The sequence below is a fragment of the Theropithecus gelada genome, chromosome 20 (genome assembly GCF_003255815.1).
Source record: "Theropithecus gelada isolate Dixy chromosome 20, Tgel_1.0, whole genome shotgun sequence".
Lineage (NCBI taxonomy): Eukaryota > Metazoa > Chordata > Mammalia > Primates > Cercopithecidae > Theropithecus > Theropithecus gelada.
The window spans coordinates 7,769,086-7,790,390 of NC_037688.1; the positions used below are offsets into that span (position 1 = coordinate 7,769,086).

The 21,305-nt window shown below is 42.6% G+C and overlaps 1 protein-coding gene across 2 annotated transcripts in view; it reads left to right on the plus strand.

Annotated features, from left to right (window-relative positions):
- The window catches only part of HEATR3 (HEAT repeat containing 3), a 45,887-nt gene that overhangs the window by 14,849 nt on the left and 9,733 nt on the right, over positions 1-21,305 (plus strand). For both annotated transcript variants that reach the window (XM_025371536.1, XM_025371537.1), the window contains 5 exons: positions 3,929-4,019; positions 4,127-4,284; positions 4,561-4,643; positions 6,200-6,336; positions 19,339-19,427. In XM_025371536.1, coding sequence (XP_025227321.1) covers positions 3,929-4,019; positions 4,127-4,284; positions 4,561-4,643; positions 6,200-6,336; positions 19,339-19,427 — 558 coding nt within the window. The remainder of the gene's footprint in view (positions 1-3,928; positions 4,020-4,126; positions 4,285-4,560; positions 4,644-6,199; positions 6,337-19,338; positions 19,428-21,305) is intronic.

The following is a 21,305-nucleotide window of genomic DNA, read 5'->3' on the forward strand; positions in this document are numbered from 1 at the left end:
GGTAAGAAAAAGCAGGTTAGTGTTGGGAGAGCACACTCAGGCAGCTGGAGGAAGGAAGAGCACAAGGGGCCTGGCAGCAGCAGGACCAGTCAGGAGGCTGCCAAAGGACAACGAAGGCTGAGTTGGGAGGAGGCAATCATGTCCTCTCATGCTTACCTGTGTTCATGATGTCTCAGGAAGCATAAATTGATGGTGTTTCAAAGAAATCAAAATGTAGATAGGACCACTTTTCCCCTCATATGAGCAACCTGTGGGTGCAAAGCACTGTGTTAAGTGCTGGCACAAATAACAAAAATGGGAAGGCCACGCTGTCCTTGAGTTGCTCACAGATTTTTTTTTTTTTTTTTTTTTTTGAGACAGAGTTTTGCTTTTGTTGCCCAAACTGCAGTGCAGTGGTGTGATCTCGGCTCACTGCAACCTCCGCCTCCCAGGTTCGAGCAATTCTCCTGCCTCGGCCTCTACAGGCATGTGCCACCACACCTGGCTAACTTGGCATTTTTAGTAGAGATGGGGTTTCTGCATGTTGGTCAGGCTGGTCTCAAACTCCCAACCTCAGGTGATCTGCCCGCCTCAGCCTCCCAAAGTGCTAGGATTACAGGTGTAAGCCACGTGCCCAGCCTAGATCTTTTTATTTTATCATTATTGGTTTATTTTGAGACGAGATCTTCCTATGCTGCCTGGTCTCAAGCGATCCTCCCACCTCGGCCTCCCAAAGTGCTAGGATCGTAGGCATGCACCGTGGTACCCAACCTGTTTCATACCTGTTTGTGGAAAGAGAGGATATGATAAATCAGGGCTTATGGGGTCATTTTCAGCTGTGGGCACCATGGTACTCAGGTTTCTGTTGATCCTATCTGATGCAGGTATACTGTGTGTGAAGGATCTGAAATCCCTTGCTGGGAATGAGAGAATGGCATTCTTTGTGTGATTGTCCCCACCTCCAGCCTTGCTTCCAAGGACATTCTCCAGGGAGTAAGGTTGGGGGTGAGACCCAAGTCTAACAAGGTTTAGATAGACGTGCCACTGTTGAAAAACTATTGATACTTAACTGTTATGTAGAGATTTATTTTCTTATTACTTTTATTTTGGTGCTTATAAAAATGCAGTGTTTTCTTACAGTAAAAACTGGCTTTTTAAAGTCTTCTGGCCAGGTGTAGTGGCTGACGCCTGTAATCCTAGCACTTTGGGAGGCTGAGATGGGCAAATTTCCTGAGTCCAGGAGTTCAAGACCAGGCTGACCAACATGGTAAAACCCCATCTCTACTAAAAATACAAAAATTAGGTGTGGTGGCGTGTGTCTGTAGTCCCAGCCACTCAACTTGGAAGGCTGAGGCACAAGAATCACTCGAACCTGGGAGGTGGAGGTTGCAGTGAGTCAAGATCACGCCACTGCACTCCAGCCTGGCAACTGAGCGAGACTCTGTTTCAGAAAAACAAAACTAAATGAAAATAGAAATAAAGTCTTCCTTAAGATTGTAGTAATGGGCGGTGGTGGGGTGGCGGGATGGAGGAGAAAAAAAAAAAGAAAAGGAAAATAAAATGTTCTTAACTGACTCGACTGGATGATTAACATGCTAGTTGGTCAGCCAGCCGGTGTTTAAGTGCCACTAGGGTGCCAGGAACACAAGTTATATTCAGCTGTGGTCTTCCACACTATCCAGTGTGTTCTGCAGCACTCCTTCAGAATCAAAACTGCATCATTTAACTTAAGAAGGTATAACCACAGAGATACAAAGGAAGAGCAGTTCAACCTGTTTTTTTGTGGGGGCACATGCAAAAGTAAAGTACTCTCTGCTTAGCTTCCACGGTTACCAATTTTCAAATTCTCTTCTATTTGATTTCATCTAGTTCCCCTCACACTGTCTTTTCTCTACTGATTATTTTGAAGCAAATCTCAGATGTCATAACATTTCATCTAAATTGGTTCTTTATGTCAGCTCGATAGCAGTGAGAAGCAGAGAAAAGTTCTGAGCAAGAGAGTTACATAAAGAGGTGGAGTTTAATTTCAGAGTTCCTTTTAAGCCACATCTTTGGCTGGGCATGGTGGCTCACGCCTGTAATCCCAGCACTTGGGGAGGCCAGGGTGGGTGGATCACTTGAGGCCAGGAGTTCAAGACCTGCCTGGCCAATATGGTGAAACCCTGTCTCTACTAAAAATGCAAAAAATTAGCCGAGCATGGTGGTGCATACCTGTAGTCCCAGCTACTCGGGAGGTTGGGGCATGAGAATGGCTTGAACCCAGGAGGCAGAGATTGCAGTGAGCCAAGATCATGCCACTGCACTCCAGCCTGGGTGACAGAGCAAGACTCTGTCTCCAAAAAAAAAAAAAAAAAAAAAGAATAAAAAAGAATAAGCCAGATCTTCATATATTTTAAGTGAATGACAGCCCAGCAGCAACATGTCTTGTTTAGCTTTGAATCTCCTCTAATAAATGTATATTTAGTTGAATTAGCACACACACAAAACAAATAGAAATTATTTGTATATACATTCTTGCTACCAATAAGTAGAATTCAAATTTAGGGATCCCTGAGCTACCTCTATTAAATTAGCAATTTGCTTTTCTTTTTTTTTTTTTTTTAAATAATATGATTAAAAGTTACAGTTAAATTGTTGCACAAAGAAGTCACTGGGGCTGGACATGGTGGTCACGCCTATAATCTCAACACTTTGGGAGGCTAAGGTGGGAGGATTACTTGAGGTCAGGATTTCAAGATCAGCCTGGGCAACATACTGAGACCCCATCTCTCAAAAAAAAGCAGGTCAATTTATTTATTTTCTTTTTTTTTTTTTTTTTTGAGACGGAGTGTCACTGTCGCCCAGGCTGGAGTGCAGTGGTGCAATCTCAGCTCACTGCAACCTCTGCCTCCTAGGTTCAAGGGATTATCCTGCCTTAGCCTCCCAAGTAGGTGGGATTACAGGCATGTGCCACCATGCCTGGCTAAGACCTTGTCTCTACAAAAAAGTAAAAAAATTAGCCATCCATGGTGGTGTGCACCTGTAGTCCTAGCTACTCAGAGGCTGCAGCAAGAGGATTGCTTGAGCACAGGAATTTGAGGTTGCAGTGAGCTATGAACGTGCCACTGCACTCCAGCCTAGGAAACAGAGTGAGACTCTGTCTCTAAGCAGGGGAAAAAAAAACAGTTGAAAACTAAAGTTGGGAAATATTCAAATAGTAAAATATACATTATTTTTAGCCCATGTACTGTTTTGGAATATCAGTGTGGTTATTTCACTTTTCATAGACAATTTGAGAATAAAGGTTATATAAATTTATATTACCCGTTTTAAGAAATATTAGTTGATACGTTAAGTTTAAGTTGGCGTTATATATTTTCAGAGGAAATAAAAAAGAAGCTTCCTGCTTTCTTTAGTCTTAGGGAAATGCTTTATTATAGTCTTTAAAGAAAGGCAGGAAGCAAGTCCGTCTGCTCCATAGCAAGTTCTACAGGTCATATAAGGGCTCCTTAGTAGTGTTTGTTAACGCAGCCATTCCAAGAAAGACATCTAAGCTGAGCATCTAAAAGCAGGTTTGTTTGTAAGTGCCTGGTGTCTGAAATGAACTCTTGTTTAAATCTTAGTATGCCCAGCTACTTCTTGACATAGTAGATTAAGTTTCAGGGTGAATTCCGTTCAGAATTCCTGGATATTTGTCTGTTCTCTCCAGCTAACTAAGCGACGCTTGGGGAATAGCCATGCAGATGGATGGGAACCCAGTTAATGGGGGCATGCTCCACCGTACCAAGAGGAATTATAATGCTCGTTTGTACTTCTGGCACTTCATGACTTTTCTTTTACCTACCCCATTCTCCATGTGCTCTATTCCAAGTACAAAAATCTAGTAGGCTTTCACTAAGGAAATTCCCCAAAAACATTTTCCCAACCATTGAGAGTTGGTCATTTGCTTTTTTTTTTTTTTTTTTTAAAGCCCACTGACAAGGAGCTGAGAGAGACTATAGCATTGCTGACAGCTCAACAGACTGCTCTGGAAATTATCGTCAACATGTGCTGCAATGAAGGTTTGTTAACAGTTTGCATTTAGACATTTTCCCCCTGGGCCAAGAGGGAAACTCCCGTGGAGATTTTCTTAACTATTCCAGTTCTGCGTGGTTTGCCCGCTTCCCAGATCCCTCTGATGACGAATGGGAAGAACTTTCTAGCAGTGATGAAAGTGATGCATTTATGGAGAATTCCTTCAGTGAGTGCGGGGGACAGCTGTTCTCTCCCCTCTGCCTCTCCCATGAGGTTCACACTGCTCTCACCAACTACCTCATCCCAAAGAAGGTATTCCGTTTTCATTCTAGGCTTACCGTGGAGCGTGGGAAAGGCTTAAGCAAGGTATTCATTCTGTGTACAAAAGAAGCAAGCTCACACTTTCAGGTTGTAGATGGTGGTAAGATCTGAGACAAAGCTGAGCTAACAGTACTGGAAATAGGTGAAAAGGTCATTCTATATGAAGCCTAACCATTTCACTTAGGAGTAATATTTTGGAATTATATAAGGGAATCGTGTTAAATGACTACTCTTTAACTTTTGCTTTACTGCCTCTTTTAAATCTAGATTTTTGAGAAAACTGCCTTTCCAAACAGCATTGCAGTTGACCTGTGTTCTAGAAACCCTACTTGGAAACCTTTGATAAGAAAGTAAGAACCTTTCTACTTTCAAAAACATTTATCATTATTTTATTTTATGAAATGATGGGCCATTAAATAGAAGGTGCTGACTCCCCCTCAGACCCAGAAGTTTTGTTCCTGGGTATATATACCAGAAAAATACTGCCCATGTGCCCTAGAATACATGTTCATAGCAGTGTATGTCACAGTTGCCCCAACCCGTAAACAAATTTGTTGTCCATCAGAGTTAGAATGGTAAATATATTTTGACAAAATCACTCAGTACAATACATGCAGCAGTAAAAGGGATCTGAATTAGAACTACTCACAACTTGGATGGAGCTTACATTGGTGAACCAAAAAAGCAAGACATAAAGGAATACGCACACTGTGATTCAGTTTTTACAAAGTTGAGAAACAGGCAACATTGAACTATTTTGTTCAGGGATGCATACCTTGGTGATAAGCCTATTAAAAAAAAAAAAAAAAAAAAGGCAAGGAAATGTTTACCGTAAAAGTCTGTGTTGTGTGGTGGTTACCTGTAGGTGTCAGGGAGGTGGGATGTTATAAGGAAGAGATACAGGGGCTTTCGGGGTCCGGCAGTGTTTCTTTCTTTCCCAGGTGCATGGGTGTTGGCTTCATAGACTATTTGTTAAACTCTCTATATATGTTGTGTACTTAACCATATATATGTCACATTTCACAATTAAAAATAATTTTAGGCTGGCGTGGTGGCTCACACCTATAATCCCAGGACTCTGGGAGGCCAAGGTGGGAGGATCACTTGAGGCCAGGAGTTTGAAACCAGCCTGTGCAGCATAGCAAGATCCCATCTCTACAAAGAAAAAAAAATTACAAAAACTAGCCTGGCATAGTGGCACTCAGCTGTAGTCCTAGCTACTCAGGAGGCTGAAGTGGGAGGATTGCTTGAACTCAGCAGTCCAAGGCTGTCGTGAGCTATGATGGTGACACTGTACTCCAGCCTGGGAAACAGAATAAGAATTCTTCCTATCTGAAGAAAATTATAATTTTAAGGATGCTACCCTACATAGAAATTTTTCTAAAACAGATTCCTCATGACTCATTAATGAGTTGTATATCAGAGGGTGTGAATACTCAAGCAGTTTGATTTGGCAGATTAACAGTTACTTTACAATTCTAGCACTTGTCCAGGCAGGAGGATTGTTTGAGGCCAAGAGTTCCAGACCAGCCTGGGCAACATAGCAAGACCCCGGTCTACAAAAAATAAAAAACTTAGCCAGGTGTGGTTGCGTGCACATGTAATCCTGCTCCTTAGGAGGCTGAGGCAGGAGGATCACTTGTGCTCAGGAGGTTGAGGCTGCAGCGAGCTGTGATCACACCACTGCACTCCAGCCTGGGCAATAGAGCAAGACCCCATCTGAAAAATGATAATACATTTTAGAAAACACAAAAAACAGTTCACCTTGTGATTCTTTGCTGCCATAGATCGCCTTGTATTTATAGATATTTCCAGTCAGAACCTGAAGCTTAGACTAAAAGTTAATACTGAATTCTGATGGGTAACTTCTGGAGAAACAGACAGCATTGTTTCACTTCCTTTCCAGAATGAACACTATTCAGTGCAGAGCCCTCTTCTGTCTTCAGAGTCTTGTGTCCCTCCTGGATGTGGAGCACCTGGGAGGAGCCGCAGCCCTTCAGACGCTTGCACAGCATCTGTCACAGCTGCTTTTTTCTCAACCAGGTAAATATTTAGGCTTTATTGTGAAAGACTACACAGACAAAACAGAATTTTGAAGGGGCAGGAACTTGGATTTTGTAAATGTGTATTGTTTGTCATCCAATCTGCAGAAACCTTTCCCAGACACAGAAATCACATATTTATAGTTGCCCGGGGGTACAGAGTCAAAACGAGGTATGCAAGCAGCTCCTGGGCTTATAGTTTTCTTTTTTATTAAAATTGTTTGCATCCAGTTTTATCAGGCCAATCAAGGCTGAATCATAAATATCATAAAGGCCTCATTAAGGTATTTGGGTAATTCTTGGCCAGGCGCGGTGGCTCATGCCTGTAGTCCCAGCACTTTGGGAGGCTGAGGCGGGAGGATCACCTGAGGTCAGGAGTTGGAGACCAGCCTGGCCAACATGATGAAACCCCTCTACTAAAATACAAAAATTTAGCTGGGTGTAGTGGCGGATGCCTGTAATCCCAGCTGCTCAGGAGGCTGAGGCGGGAGAATGGCTTGAACCCAGGAGGCGGGGATTGCAGTGATCTGAGGTCATGCCACTGCACTCCAGCCTGGGCAACAAGAGCAAAACTCCATCTCCAAATAATAATAATAATAATTGAGTAATTTTCTATTATTTTCTTCCCAGTTATAAGCATTTAAATTTGATTAATATATGTATGTAGTACAGAATTCAAAAGTTTATTAGAGGACAGAAACTGGAAGCCTCGCTCCTTTCTTCCACACCCAGTTCCTCTCTCAGAGTCAAGTTACAGTTACACCAGTTACTTGTGTATCCTTCCAGAGAGATTCTCCATATGTAAGAGAGCATGTGTATGTGGGCATGCATGCGTGTGTGTAAGGCAAATGGTAGAATACCATCCACACAATTCTACACCTTGCCATCATCTAATATATATCTTTCTTCAAACACATTTGCATGGTAGGAGCTGAATCTCTAAGTTACAGGTCTCTGATATGGATTAATTTCATATGCACACAAAGATCTATAGAGATACTGGAGTTAAATATTCTTTTAAATGACCTAGCTGTAGGTTTCACTTGGAGGAAAAAAAAAAAAAAAACTAGCTCTACAAAGTCCGATGCATATTCTTCTAACAGATTTTCATAGTTCCTCATAGTAAAATCTTATTTAACTTGACTACATTAAACTATAAGAGCTCAAACCAAACAAACAAAAACAATAGAGACTGAGAGAGAAGAACAAGTGGTGTTTTGTATACTAAAGGAAAACTCTCCACGTTACTCCACCCAGCATCCATTGCTGGAGTGAGGGTAGCCTGGGAGGTGGGAATCTGCCCCTCTCTCTCAGCTGCTGAGGTTCCAGGTGTCTTTCAGGACTTTTGGGGGGTAAACGGGAAGATATTTGCTTTCTACGCCGACTTAAGGGTAAATGTGAAGATATTTGCTTCCTACGCTGACAAATAAGATAATTCCATTGTGTTACATGCAGTGTATTCTTCATATATTTTATCCTCCTTTTTAGACACAACATTAAGTCCAAGAACTGAACTCTTAAAAGATCAGGCCAGGCGCGGTGGCTCACACCTGTAATCCCAGCACTTTGGGAGGCCAAGGCAGGTGGATCACCTGAGGTCGGGAGTTCGAGACCAGCCTGGCCAATATGGCAAAACCCTGTCTCTACTAAAAATACAAAAATTAGCTGGGCGTGGTGGCAGGCGCCTGTAATCCCAGCCACTCGGGAGGCTGAGGCAAGAGAATCACTTGAACCCTGGAGGCGGAGGTTGCGGTGAGCCAAGATCGCGCCATTGCACTCCAGCCTGGGCAACAACAGTGAAACTCCGTTTCAAAAAAAAAAAGATCAAAAGAAGAGTCACTTTTTACTAATACAAGTTTTTGTGTCAACATCCATTCAAATGTTGGTCCCCAGTTCTTTAGACATCTGTTTTACATTCCGTCAAGTTCCTAAGAGGTGCTGTGTGTTTAATGGTACATGTTTTTCAAGTTCTAAATTAATCTTTAAAAATTAAGTAATTAAATGTTCAGAAACCCATATATGGTTACTGAGCTGTCTCTGCCGCCCTTTCAACATTGATCAGTTAACAGGTGTAGCTTTCAAGTACTCCCTGACTGCATTCATTGGCTGGAATGATCCCATGAAAGCTGTGCCCAGCCATGCCCAGGACAGGATATAGTCAGGATATGGGCAGTGCTCGTCCCATTCCCATTCCAAGGCAGGACGGGACAAGCACTGGAGTACAAAGGCTCGTCAGTGTGAGCAGACCAGATGATGGCTGTAGCTTTGTATTTGTCTCGCAACCTCCTTCTAAACCTGGAAGAGATCTGGATGATAAACGGGGAGGGAACTTTCCCCCACTTTTGCAAGCATTCTGGCTCCCATCAGCCCAGCAAGATGTCCTGTGGGGTGGGAGTGAGAGGGCTGCTGTTGCTCATGCCCACCCCCACCAATTCCCCTGGGTAGAGGCAAGGGGCAGAGCCAGGCAGGGAGACCACAGCCAGAGTCCCAGGTGAGCAGGACCCCAAGTCTCTCACTGCTTCCAAGCCCTGCCTAAGCTCTAGGTAACCCTGGCAGCCCTGGTTCCACAAGCTGCCATCTCTCAGCTCTGGGCCATTTCTCAGAGTCTGGTCCAGGTACCCCAGATCCCATCCCCAGGCAGCATGCAAAGTTTATTTCACTTGAAACAAACTCCCTGTGTGCCTGTGCTATAGTGAAAGCACTCAGGTATGTTTCTCCTGGTTCTGCTGGTTATTTGTGGTCACTGAGGCCAGCACATTTATTAACTGCAAAGATCACAGGAAAACCAGCCCAAGCTGAGTCCTGGAGAAATAATGGAACGTTTCTGAATTGTGGGAAAATATAACTAAGCACTTTGATTTTAAATAAATTCCCATTACATGTCTATTCTTGACATCATCTTTTTTTTTTTTTAAGGTTCAGGAATGTGACATGCTGCTAGGTTAAGAATGCTTTTGTGTATCCTCAGGGCCATGATGTTATTTATGTAGAAATCACCTACCACACATTACTGTCACAATAGTGATTTTGAAAATGTATTCACCTAACGACATGGGCTCAGTTACTTCCAGGGATTGGTAGTCTGAATTGGCCTTGCCTGTGTAATGGGTTTGGATGGTTACTGCTGGGGGAAGAGGGCCATTACAATACCTCTGGGCTATCCAGCTTGCTTGGGGCCCATACTCATATCCCATCTATGGCCTTCGTATCACCTGACACTGGCATTTGGAGAAATGGAGAATGAAAATGACTCGAAAAGTAGTATCATTGTTAGTTATTTTGGAGTAACAGAATATTTTCTTATCAGAATGAATTTGATAAAGGATAATTGCTTATATTTGGAGGTGATTTTTTTTTTTTCTTTTTCTTTTTTTTTTTTTTTTTTTTTTTTTTTTTTTTTTTTTTTTTTTTTTTTGAGACAGAGTCTCGCTTAGTCGCCCAGGCTGGAGTGCAGTGGCGCGATCTCGGCTCACTGCAAGCTCTGCCTCCCGGGTTCCCACCATTCTCCTGCCTCAGCCTCCCAAGTAGCTGGGACTACAGGCGCCGCCACCACGCCCGGCTAATTTTTTTGTATTTTTAGTAGAGATGGGGTTTCATTGTGTTAGCCAGGATGGTCTCGATCTCCTGACCTCGTGATCCGCCCGTCTCGGCCTCCCAAAGTGCTGGGATTACAGGCTTGAGCCACCACGCCCGGCCGATTTTTTTTTTTTCTCATTTGAGACAGAGTCTCACTCTGTTGCCCAGGCTGGAGTACAGTGGTGCAATTTTGGCTCACTTCTATTTCCGCCCCCCAAGTTCAAGCAATTCTCCTGCCTCAGTCTCCTGAGTAGCTGGGATTACAGGCACCTGCCACCGTGCCTGGCTAAATTTTTTTTTTTTTTTTTTAATACTTTAAGTTCTAGGGTACATGTGCACAACGTGCAGGTTTGTTACATATGTATACATGTGCCATTTGGTGTGCTGCACCCATTAACTCATCATTTACATTAGGTGTATTTCCTAATGCTATTCCTCCCCCCTCCCCCCACCCCATGACAGGCCCCAGTGTATGATGTTCCCCTTCCTGTGTCCAAGTGTTCTCATTGTTCAATTCCTACTTGTGAGTGAGAACATGCGGTGTTTGGTTTTTTGTTCTTGCAATAGTTTGCTGAGAATGATGGTTTCTAGCTTCATCCATGTCCCTACAAAGGACGTGAACTCATCCTTTTTTATGGCTGCATAGTATTCCATGGTGTATATGTGCCACAGTGGTTGAACTAGTTTACAGTCCCACCAACAGTGTAAAAGTGTTCCTGTTTCTCCACATCCTCTCCAGCACCTGTTGTTTCCTGACTTTTTAATGATCGACTTTCTAACTAGTGTGAGATGGCATCTCATTATGGTTTTGATTTGCATTTCTCTGATGGCCAGTGATGATGAGCATTTTTTTCGTGTGTCTGTTAGCTGCATAAATGTCTTCTTTTGAGAAGTGTCTGTTCATATCCTTTGCCCACTTTTTGGTGGGATAGTTTGTTTTTTTCTTGTAAATTTGTTTGAGTTCTTTGTAGATTCTGGATATTAGCCATTTGTCAGATGAGTAGATTGCAAAAATTTTCTCCCATTCTGTAGGTTGCCTGTTCACTCTGATGGTAGTTTCTTTTGCTGTGCAGAAGCTCTTTAGTTTAATTAGATCCCATTTGTCAACTTTGGCTTTTGTTGCCATTGCTTTTGGTGTTTTAGACGTGAAGTCCTTGCCCTTGCCTGTGTCCTGAATGGTATTGCCTAGGTTTTCTTTTAGGGTTTTTATGGTTTTAGGTCTAACATTTAAGTCTTTAATCCATCTTGAATTAATTTTTGTATAAGGTGTAAGGAAGGGATCCAGTTTCAGCTTTCTACATATGGTTAGCCAGTTTTCCCAGCACCATTTATTAAATAGGGAACCCTTTCCCCATTTCTTGTTTTTGTCAGGTTTGTCAAAGATCATATGGCTGTAGATGTGTGGTGTTATTTCTGAGGGCTCTGTTCTGTTCCATTGGTCTATCTCTCTGTTTTGGTGCCAGTACCATGCTGTTTTGGTTACTGTAGCTTTGTGTTATAGTTTGAAGTCAGGTAGCGTGATGCCTCCAGTTTTGTTCTTTTGGCTTAGGATTGTCTTGGCAATGCGGGCTCTTTTTTGGTTCCGTATGAACTTTAAAGTAGTTTATTCCAATTCTTTGAAGAAAGTCACTGGTAGCTTGATGGGGATGGCATTGAATCTATAAATTACCTTGGGCATTATGGTCATTTTCACCATATTGATTCTTCCTATCCATGAGCATGGTAAGTTCTTCCATTTGTTTGTGTCCTCTTTTATTTCGTTGAGCAGTGGTTTGTAGTTCTCCTTGAAGAGGTCCTTCACGTCCCTTGTAATTTGGATTCCTAGGTATTTTATTCTCTTTGAAGCAATTGTGAATGGTAATTCACTCATGATTTGGCTCTCTGTTTGTCTGTTACTGGTGTATAAGATTGCTTGTGATTTTTGCCACATTGATTTTGTATCCTGAGAGTTTACTGAAGTTGCTTATCAGCTTAAGGAGATTTTGGGCTGAGACGATGCGGTTTTCTAAATATATAATCATGTAATCTGTAAACAGGGACAATTTGACTTCCTCTTTTCCTACTTGAATACCCTTTATTTCTTTCTCCTGCCTGATTGCCCTGGCCAGAACTTCCAACAGTATGTTGAATAGAAGTGGCGAGAGAGGGCATCCCTGTCTTGTGCCAGTTTTCTGTTTCTTTTTTTTTTCTTTGAGACGGAGTCTCGCTCTGTTGCCCAGGCTGGAGTGCAGTGGCTGGATCTCAGCTCACTACAAGCTCCGCCTCCCGGGTTTACACCATTCTCCTGCCTCAGCCTCCTGAGTAGCTGGGACTACAAGCACCCGCCACCTCGCCTGGCTGGTTTTTTGTATTTTTTTTAGTAGAGACGGAGTTTCACCGTGTTCGCCAGGATGGTCTCGATCACCTGACCTCGTGATCCGCCCGTCTCGGCCTCCCAAAGTGCTGGGATTACAGGCTTGAGCCACCACGCCCGGCCTTGTGCCAGTTTTCAAAGGGAATGCTTCCAGTTTTTGCCCATTCAGTATGATATTGGCTGTGGGTTTGTCATAAATAGCTCTTATTATTTTGAGATACTTCCCAGCAATACTTAATGTATTGAGAGTTTTTAGCATGAAGGGCTGTTGAATTTTGTTGAAGGCTTTTTCTGCATCTCTTGAGATAATCATGTGGTTTTTGTCTTTGGTTCTGTTTTTATGATGGATTATGTTTATTGATTTGCGTGTGTTGAACCAGCCTTGCATCTCAGGGATGAAGCTGACTTGATCATGGTAGATAAGCTTTTTGATGTGCTGCTGGATTCGGTTTGCCAGTATTTTACTGAGGATTTTTACATCAATGTTCATCAGGGATATTGGTCTAAAATTCTCTTTTTTTGCTGTGTCTCTGCCAGGCTTTGGTATCAGGATGATGCTGGCCTCATAGAATGAGTTAGGGAGGACTCCCTCTTTTTCTATTGATTGTAATAGTTTCAGAAGGAGTGGTACCAGCTCCTCCTTGTACCTCTGGTAGAATTTGGCTGTGAATCTGTCTGGTCCTGGACTTTTTTTGGTTGGTAGGCTATTAATTATTGCCTCAATTTCAGAGCCTGTTATTAGTCTATTCAGGGATTCAACTTCTTCTGGTTTAGTCTTGGGAGGGTGTACGTGTCCAGGAATTTATCCATTTCTTCTAGATTTTCTAGTTTTATTTGCGTAGAGCTGTTTATAGTATTCTCTGATGGTAGTTTGTATTTCTGTGGGATCAGTGGTGCTATCCCCTTTATCATTTTTTATTGCATGTATTTGATTCTTTTCTCTTTTCTATATTAGTCTTGCTATCGTTCTATCAATTTTGTTGATCTTTTCAAAAAAACAGCTCCTGGATTCATTGATTATGTGAAGGGTTTTTTGTGTCTCTATCTCCTTCAGTTCTGCTCTGATCTTAGTTATCTCTTGCCTTCTGCTAGCTTTTAAATGTGTTTGCCCTTGCTTCTCTAGTTCTTTTAATTGTCATGTTGGGGTGTCAATTTTAGATCTTTCCTGCTTTCTCTTGTGGGCATTTAGTGCTATAAATTTCCCTCTACACACTGCTTTAAATGTGCCCCAGAGATTCTGGTATGTTGTGTCTTTGTTCTCATTGGTTTCAAAGAACATCTTTATTTCTGCCTTCATTTCATTATGTACCCAGTAGTCATTCAGGAGCAGGGTGTTCAGTTTCCATGTAGTTGAGCGATTTTGAGTGAGTTTCTTAATCCTGAGTTCTAGTTTGATTGCACTGTGACCTGAGACAGTTCATTATAATTTCTGTTCTTTACGTTTGCTGAGGAGTGCTCTACTTCCAACTATGTGGTCAATTTTGGAATAAGTGTGATGTGGTACTGAGAAGAATGTATATTCTGTTGATTTGGGGTGGAGGGTTCTGTAGATGTCTGTTAGGTCTGCTTGCTGCAGAGATGAGTTCAATTCCTGGATATCCTTGTTAATTTTCTGTCTCATTGATCTTTCTAATGTTGACAGTGGGGCGTTAAAGTCTCCCATTATCATTGTGTGGGAATCTAAGTCTCTTTGTAGGTCTCTAAGGACTTGCTTTATGAATCTGGGTGCTCCTGTATTGGGTGCATATATATTTAGGACAGTTAGCTCTTCTTGTTGAATTGATCCCTTTACCATTATGTAATGGCCTTCTTTGTCTCTTTTGATCTTTGTTGGTTAAAATCTGTTTTATCAGAGACTAGGATTGCAACCCCTGCCTTTTTTTGTTTTCCATTTGCTTGGTAGATCTTCCTCCATTCCTTTATTCTGAACCTTTGTGTGTCTCTGCATATGAGATAGGTCTCTTGAATACAGCACAGTGATGGGTCTTGACCCTTTACCCAGTTTGCCAGTCTGTGTCTTTTAATTGGAGCATTTAGCCCATTTACATTTAAGGTTAATATTGTTATGTATGAGTTCGATCCTGTCATTATGATGTTAGCTGGTTATTTTGCTTGTTAGTGGATGCAGTTTCTTCCTAGCATCGATGGTCTTTACAATTTGGAATGTTTTTGCAGTGGCTGGTACCGGTTTTCCTTTCCATGTTTAGTGCTTCCTTTAGGAGCTCTTGTAGGGCAGGCCTGGTGGTGACAAAATCTCTCAGCATTTGCTTGTCTGTAAAGGATTTTATTTTTCCTTCACTTATGAAGCTTAGTTTGGCTGGATATGAAATTCTGGGTTGAAAATTCTTTTCTTTAAGAATGTTGAATATTGGCCCCACTCTTTTCTGGCTTGTAGTTTCTGCCAGGAGATCTGCTATTAGTCTGATGGGCTTCCCTTTGTAGGTAACCCGACCTTTCTCTCTGGCCTTAACATTTTTTCCTTCATTTCAGCTTTGGTGAATAAGCGCCTGGCTAATTTTTGTATTTTTAATAGAAACGGGTTTCACCATGTTGGCCAGGCTGGTCTTGAACTCCTGACCTTATTATCCACCCACCTTGACCTCCCAAAGTGCTGGGATTATAGGCATGAGCTGCCGTGCTTGTCCTAGAGATGATATTCTAATACAGTTCTTCTAAGCATTTGAGATTTATTAATAATGTAATCCTATGGGTTCTATATGGATAGTGGGAACTGTTACAAGATAATTTAGTGGAGGCTGGCCATGGTGGCTCACACCTGAAGTCCCAGCACTTTTTGAGCTGAATTGGGAGGATCACATGAGCCCAAGAGTTTAAGACCAGCCTGGGCAACGTAGTGTACAATGTCCCCACCAAAAAAGGTTTTTTAATTAGCCAGGAGTGGTAGCTTGCTTGCGCCTGTGGAAGCTAAAGTGGGAGGATTGCCTGAGCCCAGGAGGTCAAGGCTGCAATGAGCTATGATTGTGCTGTTGTACTCCAGCCTGGGCAACAGAGTGAGACTCTGCCTCAATTTAAAAAAAAAAAAAAAAAATGGAGAATTTAGTGGGGAGAATGGGGCTAAATATCTCTGCTGTTTTGTGTTATGGTTGAGAGTTAAAGGTATGATGGTTCTACTGCTCTGTCTAACTTGTTTTAATTTTAATGCTAAATACAGTTCTGAATACAGTAGTTATAATGTTTGTGATACTCTGTACATACCTACATTTATGTTTGTGTCTGATATCAGAGATAAAAGGAGGACGTTTTAGTATAATCTGGTCCTTGCATTCAAAAGCACTATTATCTTTGTCTCCTTCATTAAAAGCTATTGGTTTTCAAAACATCAATGTGTTTTTTAGGAATGTTTTATTTCATATTGGGACAGTCTGTCATTCAGCTCTGTTACATTAGTTCTGAAATCATTTAGGATTCTGTTTTTCCAGATTTTCAGAATCAGAACATTCTTTTTTAGTTATAATTAAAATGGTAGTATCCCATTCTGGGATATATTTTCCATTCCACATCAGAATATTGAAAATTCAGACTGGGTGTCCGGGCGTGGTGGCTCACGCCTATAATCCCAGCACTTTGGTAGGCCAAGGCAGTTGGATCACCTAAGGTCAGGAGTTTGAGACCAACCTGACCAATATGGTGAAATCCCGTCTCCACTAAAAACACGAAAATTAGCCGGGCATGGTGGCGTGCACCTGTGGTCCCAGCTACTTGGGAGTCTGAGACAGGAGAACTGCTTGAACCCAGGCGGTGAAGATTGCAGTGAGCCGAAATCGCACCAGTGCACTCCAGCCTGGGTGACACAGCAAGACTCCGTCTCAAAAAATAATAATAATTAATTAATTAAAAATAAGAAAAAAAGAAAATTCAGGCTGGGCGTGGTAGTTCACAGCTATAATCCCAGCACTTTGGGAGGCCAAGGCGGGCAGGTCGCCTGAGGTCAGGAGTTCAAGACCAGCCTAGCCAACATGGTGAAACCCCATATCTACTAAAGATACAAAAATTAGCTGGGCGTGGTGGTGCACGCCTGTAATCCCAGCTACTTGGGAGGCTGAGGCAGGAGAATTGCTTAAACCTGGAAGGCGGAGGTTGCAGTGAGCCCAGATCTTGCCACTATACTCCAGCCTGAGCGACAGAGTGAGACTGTCTCAAAAAAAAAAAAAAAAATATTAAAATCAGTCTGAAAAATTCACCTGAGTGTAATTACTCCTGTGTTGATTATGTACCTACATTTAGACGTGCTACAAATTCTTAAATACTGTTCAAAATTGTTAAGAGTAAAGACATTTTGAATCACCTCTTTGTGTACAATTCATAAATTTATAGGGCTATATTTAGACCTTTAATCAAATATACATTTCACAGTCAATGTGGTAACTTTTTGAAGTTTAATAGCAACAAATTGGCTGGACAGGGTGGCACACACCTGTAATCATAGCACTTTGGGAGGCTGAGGCGGGTGGATTGCTTGAGCTCAAGAGTTTGAGACCAGCCTGTACATATGATGAGACCCTGTCTCTACAAATACAAGAAAAATTAGCTGGACATGGTGGCACGTGCCTGTGGTGCTAGCTACTCGGGAGGCTGAGGCAGGAGGATTGCTTGAGCCCACGAGGTCCAGGCTGCGGTGAGCCTAGATCACACCACTGCACACCAGCCTGGGTGACAGAGCAAGACCCTGTCTCAAAAAAAACTCAAATGTATTAACAACTTCACGCTGATTTTTGAGTGCCTGTTAGGTACCATGTTTTAAGAGACAGGCCTTATTACTTCATCATCCTGCTGAGGAAGCTGAGATTTAGGAACCTTAGCTGAGAGGTTAAGGAACCTCTTCCAGGTCATTCATTCTTTTTTTTCTTTTTCTGAGACGGCGTCTTGCTCTGTCGCCCAGGCTGGAGTGCAGTAGTGCAATCTCGGCTCTCTGCAAGCTCTGCCTCCCGGGTTCATGCCATTCTTCTGCCTCAGCCTCCCGAGTAGCTGGGACTACAGGCGCCCACCACCACACCCAGCTAATTTGTTGTATTTTTGGTAGAGATGGGGTTTCACCATGTTAACCAGGATGGTCTCGATCTCCTGACCTCGTGATCCGCCTATCTCAGCCTCCCAAAGTGCTGGGATTACAGGCGTGAGCCACCACACCCAGCCCAAGGTCATTCATTCTTTTAACTTGTATTTATTGAACGCTTTATGTCGTACACTGTTCTAAATGCTAGGGTTGCAGGCGTGAACAAGATAAGCCAGGTCACTATGTTCGTGGAGTTTGCATTCTAGTAGAAATAAATGTTTTATGTGATATTAGCTATGAAGAAAACAATAAAAGCAGAATGATATGAGGCGTTACACTAGGCCAGTTAGTGTGAAAAGGCCTCTGTGAGGAGGTAACGTTTGAGCCAAGACTAAAATGAAGGCGGGAGGAGTCACATAATTACTCTATCCCAGGTCTCCTATTACTTGTTCTGTGATCATTACGGGAAGTCCCCTATTTTGGTACATTTTATATATCTGAAGATGAAAGAGCCAAAAAATAAAATCAACCAGGATTAAAATTTGAACAGAAGCTGCCTCTCTTCCACCCGGGTAACCTAAAAGCGGGGGATCGGAATGGTATTGAGTCCCAGGCACTGTGGGGCAGGAAATGAGTGTATCTATTGCTGCATAACAAATTACCCCAAAACTCTGTGACTTAAAACAACAACAATCGTTTATTATTTCTCAAAGTTTCCTTAGGTCAAGAATTTAGGGCACAGTGGAGATGGCTTGTTCCTACTCCACAATGTCTAGGCCAGTGGTTCTCAACCATAGCCACTTATCCCCTCTCACCTCCCACCTGGGGACATTTGGCAACATCTGGAGGAATTTTTGGTTTTACAACTTGGAAATTGCAACTGGTATCTAGAGGGTTGAGGCCAGGAATGCTCCTTCACATCCTGCGGTGCCCAGGAGACCCCTGCACACACACAAAATGAAGAATTATCTGGTCCAAAATGTCAGTAGTGCAGAGGCTGAGAAATACTAGTCTAGGGCCTCTGCTGGAAAACTTGCAGAGTGTGGGCCAGAATCATCCGAAGTCTTGTTCACTCACGTGTCTGGCAGTTGGTGCAGCGGTTGTCAGGTAGAACACCCACGGTGACCTCTTCATGTGACATAGGCTTCTGCATAACAGGATGGCTAGGTTCCCAGGGCAGAAGTTGAGAGAAAAAAGAGCTTGCACACATGCGTCAGGGCTGGAAGTCATACTGCCTTTTGTAACCGTCACTTTGTATTCTGTTGGTTGAAGAAGTCACAAAGTCCTACCCTGATTTAAGGAAAGAAGTAGATTTCACATCTTTATAGGAAGTGGCGAGGTTCTTGAAGATTACACAGGACTTGAAATATTGCTGTGGCCATTCTTAGAAAATACAGTTTACCACACCAAGCAAATCTCTTCCCATCAAAGGGGTTAAGGAGCCAACTCCCCTGGGTGACCCTCACTGTCCCTTGCCCGTGCCTGTGCCAGAGTAATGGCTTACTGCTGGTGTTCTGTTTGTCCTGTGTGGGAAGAAGGGACAATAGGAAAAGTGTGCGAATAAGGAGTAGGAGTGGGAAGGGGATGTTAGGTCAGTTAAAATGATGGTGCTGTCATGTCCTGGCTCTGCACAAGCAACAGTTTGTGGCTAGGCAGTGAGCTTGGGTTGGCAAGGAAGCATTCTGACTCCACCAAAGGTAGGTCTACCCAGCACCGTGATGGAGATCTATGAATGACAGAATTCAGTCTGCAAAAGCTAGCTCAGGTTTATTATGTGCTAACGTGTGAGTCAAATGAAAACCCAGTGTCTGAAGTCAAGGACTGTCTGTAGAACACCTCCTTGCTGTGATTATTTCAACCACGATCATCTTTCAGACTTAGGTTTAGAGTGTACAGGGGACTGTTAACTAAATATTTTGGCTAAATATCGAGGGTTTTTTTGTTTGTTTTATTAAGAATAGCATTTATTCACATTTAGCATGCTTTGTTTCATTTGCTGCTTCTACAAAATAGCCTATCTTGGAGAAATGCAAATTTTATATTTCAGTTTTGTGTTTTAGATTTTGCTAAACATGCTGACTTTCTAGAAGCCATAAGTAGTGCTTTGAGGGCCCTTTTGCAAACAATGGCCTCCAAGAACATTTCCCAGGTAAGAGTTCTAAAATTTTTTGTATGAAACATGTAAAGATTCTGTATTATGGAGGCAAAATTCATTACTTCACTATTTTTAAAAATACATATTTCTGTTACAAGAGTAATACATTATCTTTGTAAAAAAGAAAACAAAAGTGATTAAAATAAAAAGTAATATCTTTCTGCCCCCTACCATCAGCAACACACAGGTGCTTTTAATTTAATTTTTTAAATTTTTTTTTTTTTTTTTTTTTTTTTTTTTGAGACGGAGTCTCGCGCTGTGTCACCCAGGCTGGAGTGCAGTGGCGCGATCTCGGCTCACTGCAAGCTCCGCCTCCCAGGTTCAGGCCATTCTCCTGCCTCAGCCTCCGAGTAGCTGGGACTACAGGCACCCGCCACCACGCCCGGCTAGTTTTTTGTATTTTTAGTAGAGACGGGGTTTCACCATGTTAGCCAGGATGGTCTCGATCTCCTGACCTCGTGATCCGCCCGCCTCGGCCTCCCAAAGTGCTGGGATTACAGGCTTGAGCCACCGCGCCCGGCCAAATTTTTTAAATTTTTTAATATATAGGCTTACTAGCTAAACAAGTGCTTTTTAATCAATACAACTTAATTGATAAATATGTTGTAAATAATTTATCTATCATTGGTCTTTTTCTTATTTTATTTTATTTTATTTTTTGAGACAGAGTCTTACTCTGTTGCCCATGCTGGAGTGCAGTGGCACGATCTCAGCTCGCTGCAACATCTGCCTCCTGGGTTCAAATGATTCTCGTGCCTCAGCCACCCAAGTAGATGGAATTACAGGCATGTGTCACCACACCCAGCTAATTTTTGTTTTTTTAGTAGAGATGGGGTTTTGCCATGTGGCCAGGCTGGTCTTGAATGGCTGACCTCAAGTGATCCACCCGCCTTGGCCTCCTAAAGTGCTGGGATGACAGGTGTGAGCCACCATACCCAGCTCTTTTTTTTTTTATTTTTTTAAACATTTCATTACAGATTTTGCAAGCATGTCCTCCTCATCCTCCACAGCAATCCATGTGCACTTCATCTCCCATAGGTGCCTTACCACTTCTGTTAACTTTTTACTAAGGAGATTTTCAAACATTCCTAAGAGCAGAGATAATTCCATTGCTTTGTTTTTTGAGACGGGGTCTTACTGTGTTGCCCAGGCTAGTCTCCTGGGTTCAGTCCTCCCACCTCAGCCTCCCAAGTAGCTGGGATTACAGGTGTGCGCTACAATGCCCAAAGCAGAGATCATACAATACCCTATGAGCCTACGTGCACTGTCACCAAGCCTCAGCAGTTTATTGGCATCCTGTCATTCTTGTGACATGGTTTCATTCATCTCACTGGGTCCTTATTTTTGTTTCCTGGAGTATTTTTAAAGCAAGTCATGTTTGACCCATGAGTATTTTATTATGTAGTTCAGTATGCATGTCTGACAGAAAATTAAATTTTTAAAAATCTTAACCCCAGTACCATTACCCCAAGCCTCCAAATTAATGGATATTTCTTATTATCCTTTGGTTTGCACTCTGAGTTCAGTTTTCCCAGTTGCAGTCTGAATTCAGTTTTCCCAGATTGCCTTAAAAATGTATTTTAACGTGGCCAGGCACGGTGGCTCACACCTGTAATCCCAGCACTTTGGGAGGCTGAGGCAGGCAGATCACCCGAGGTCAGGAATTCGAGACCAGCCTGGCCAACATGGTGAAACCCCATCTCTACTAAAAATACGAAAGTAAGCTGGGCATGGTGGCGCACTCCTGTAATCCCAGCTGCTTGGGAGGCCGTGGCAGGAGAATTGCTTGAACCCGGGAGACAGAGGTTGCAGTGAGCCGAGATCATGCCACTGCACTCCAGCCTGGGCAACACAGCGAGACTCTGTCTCAAA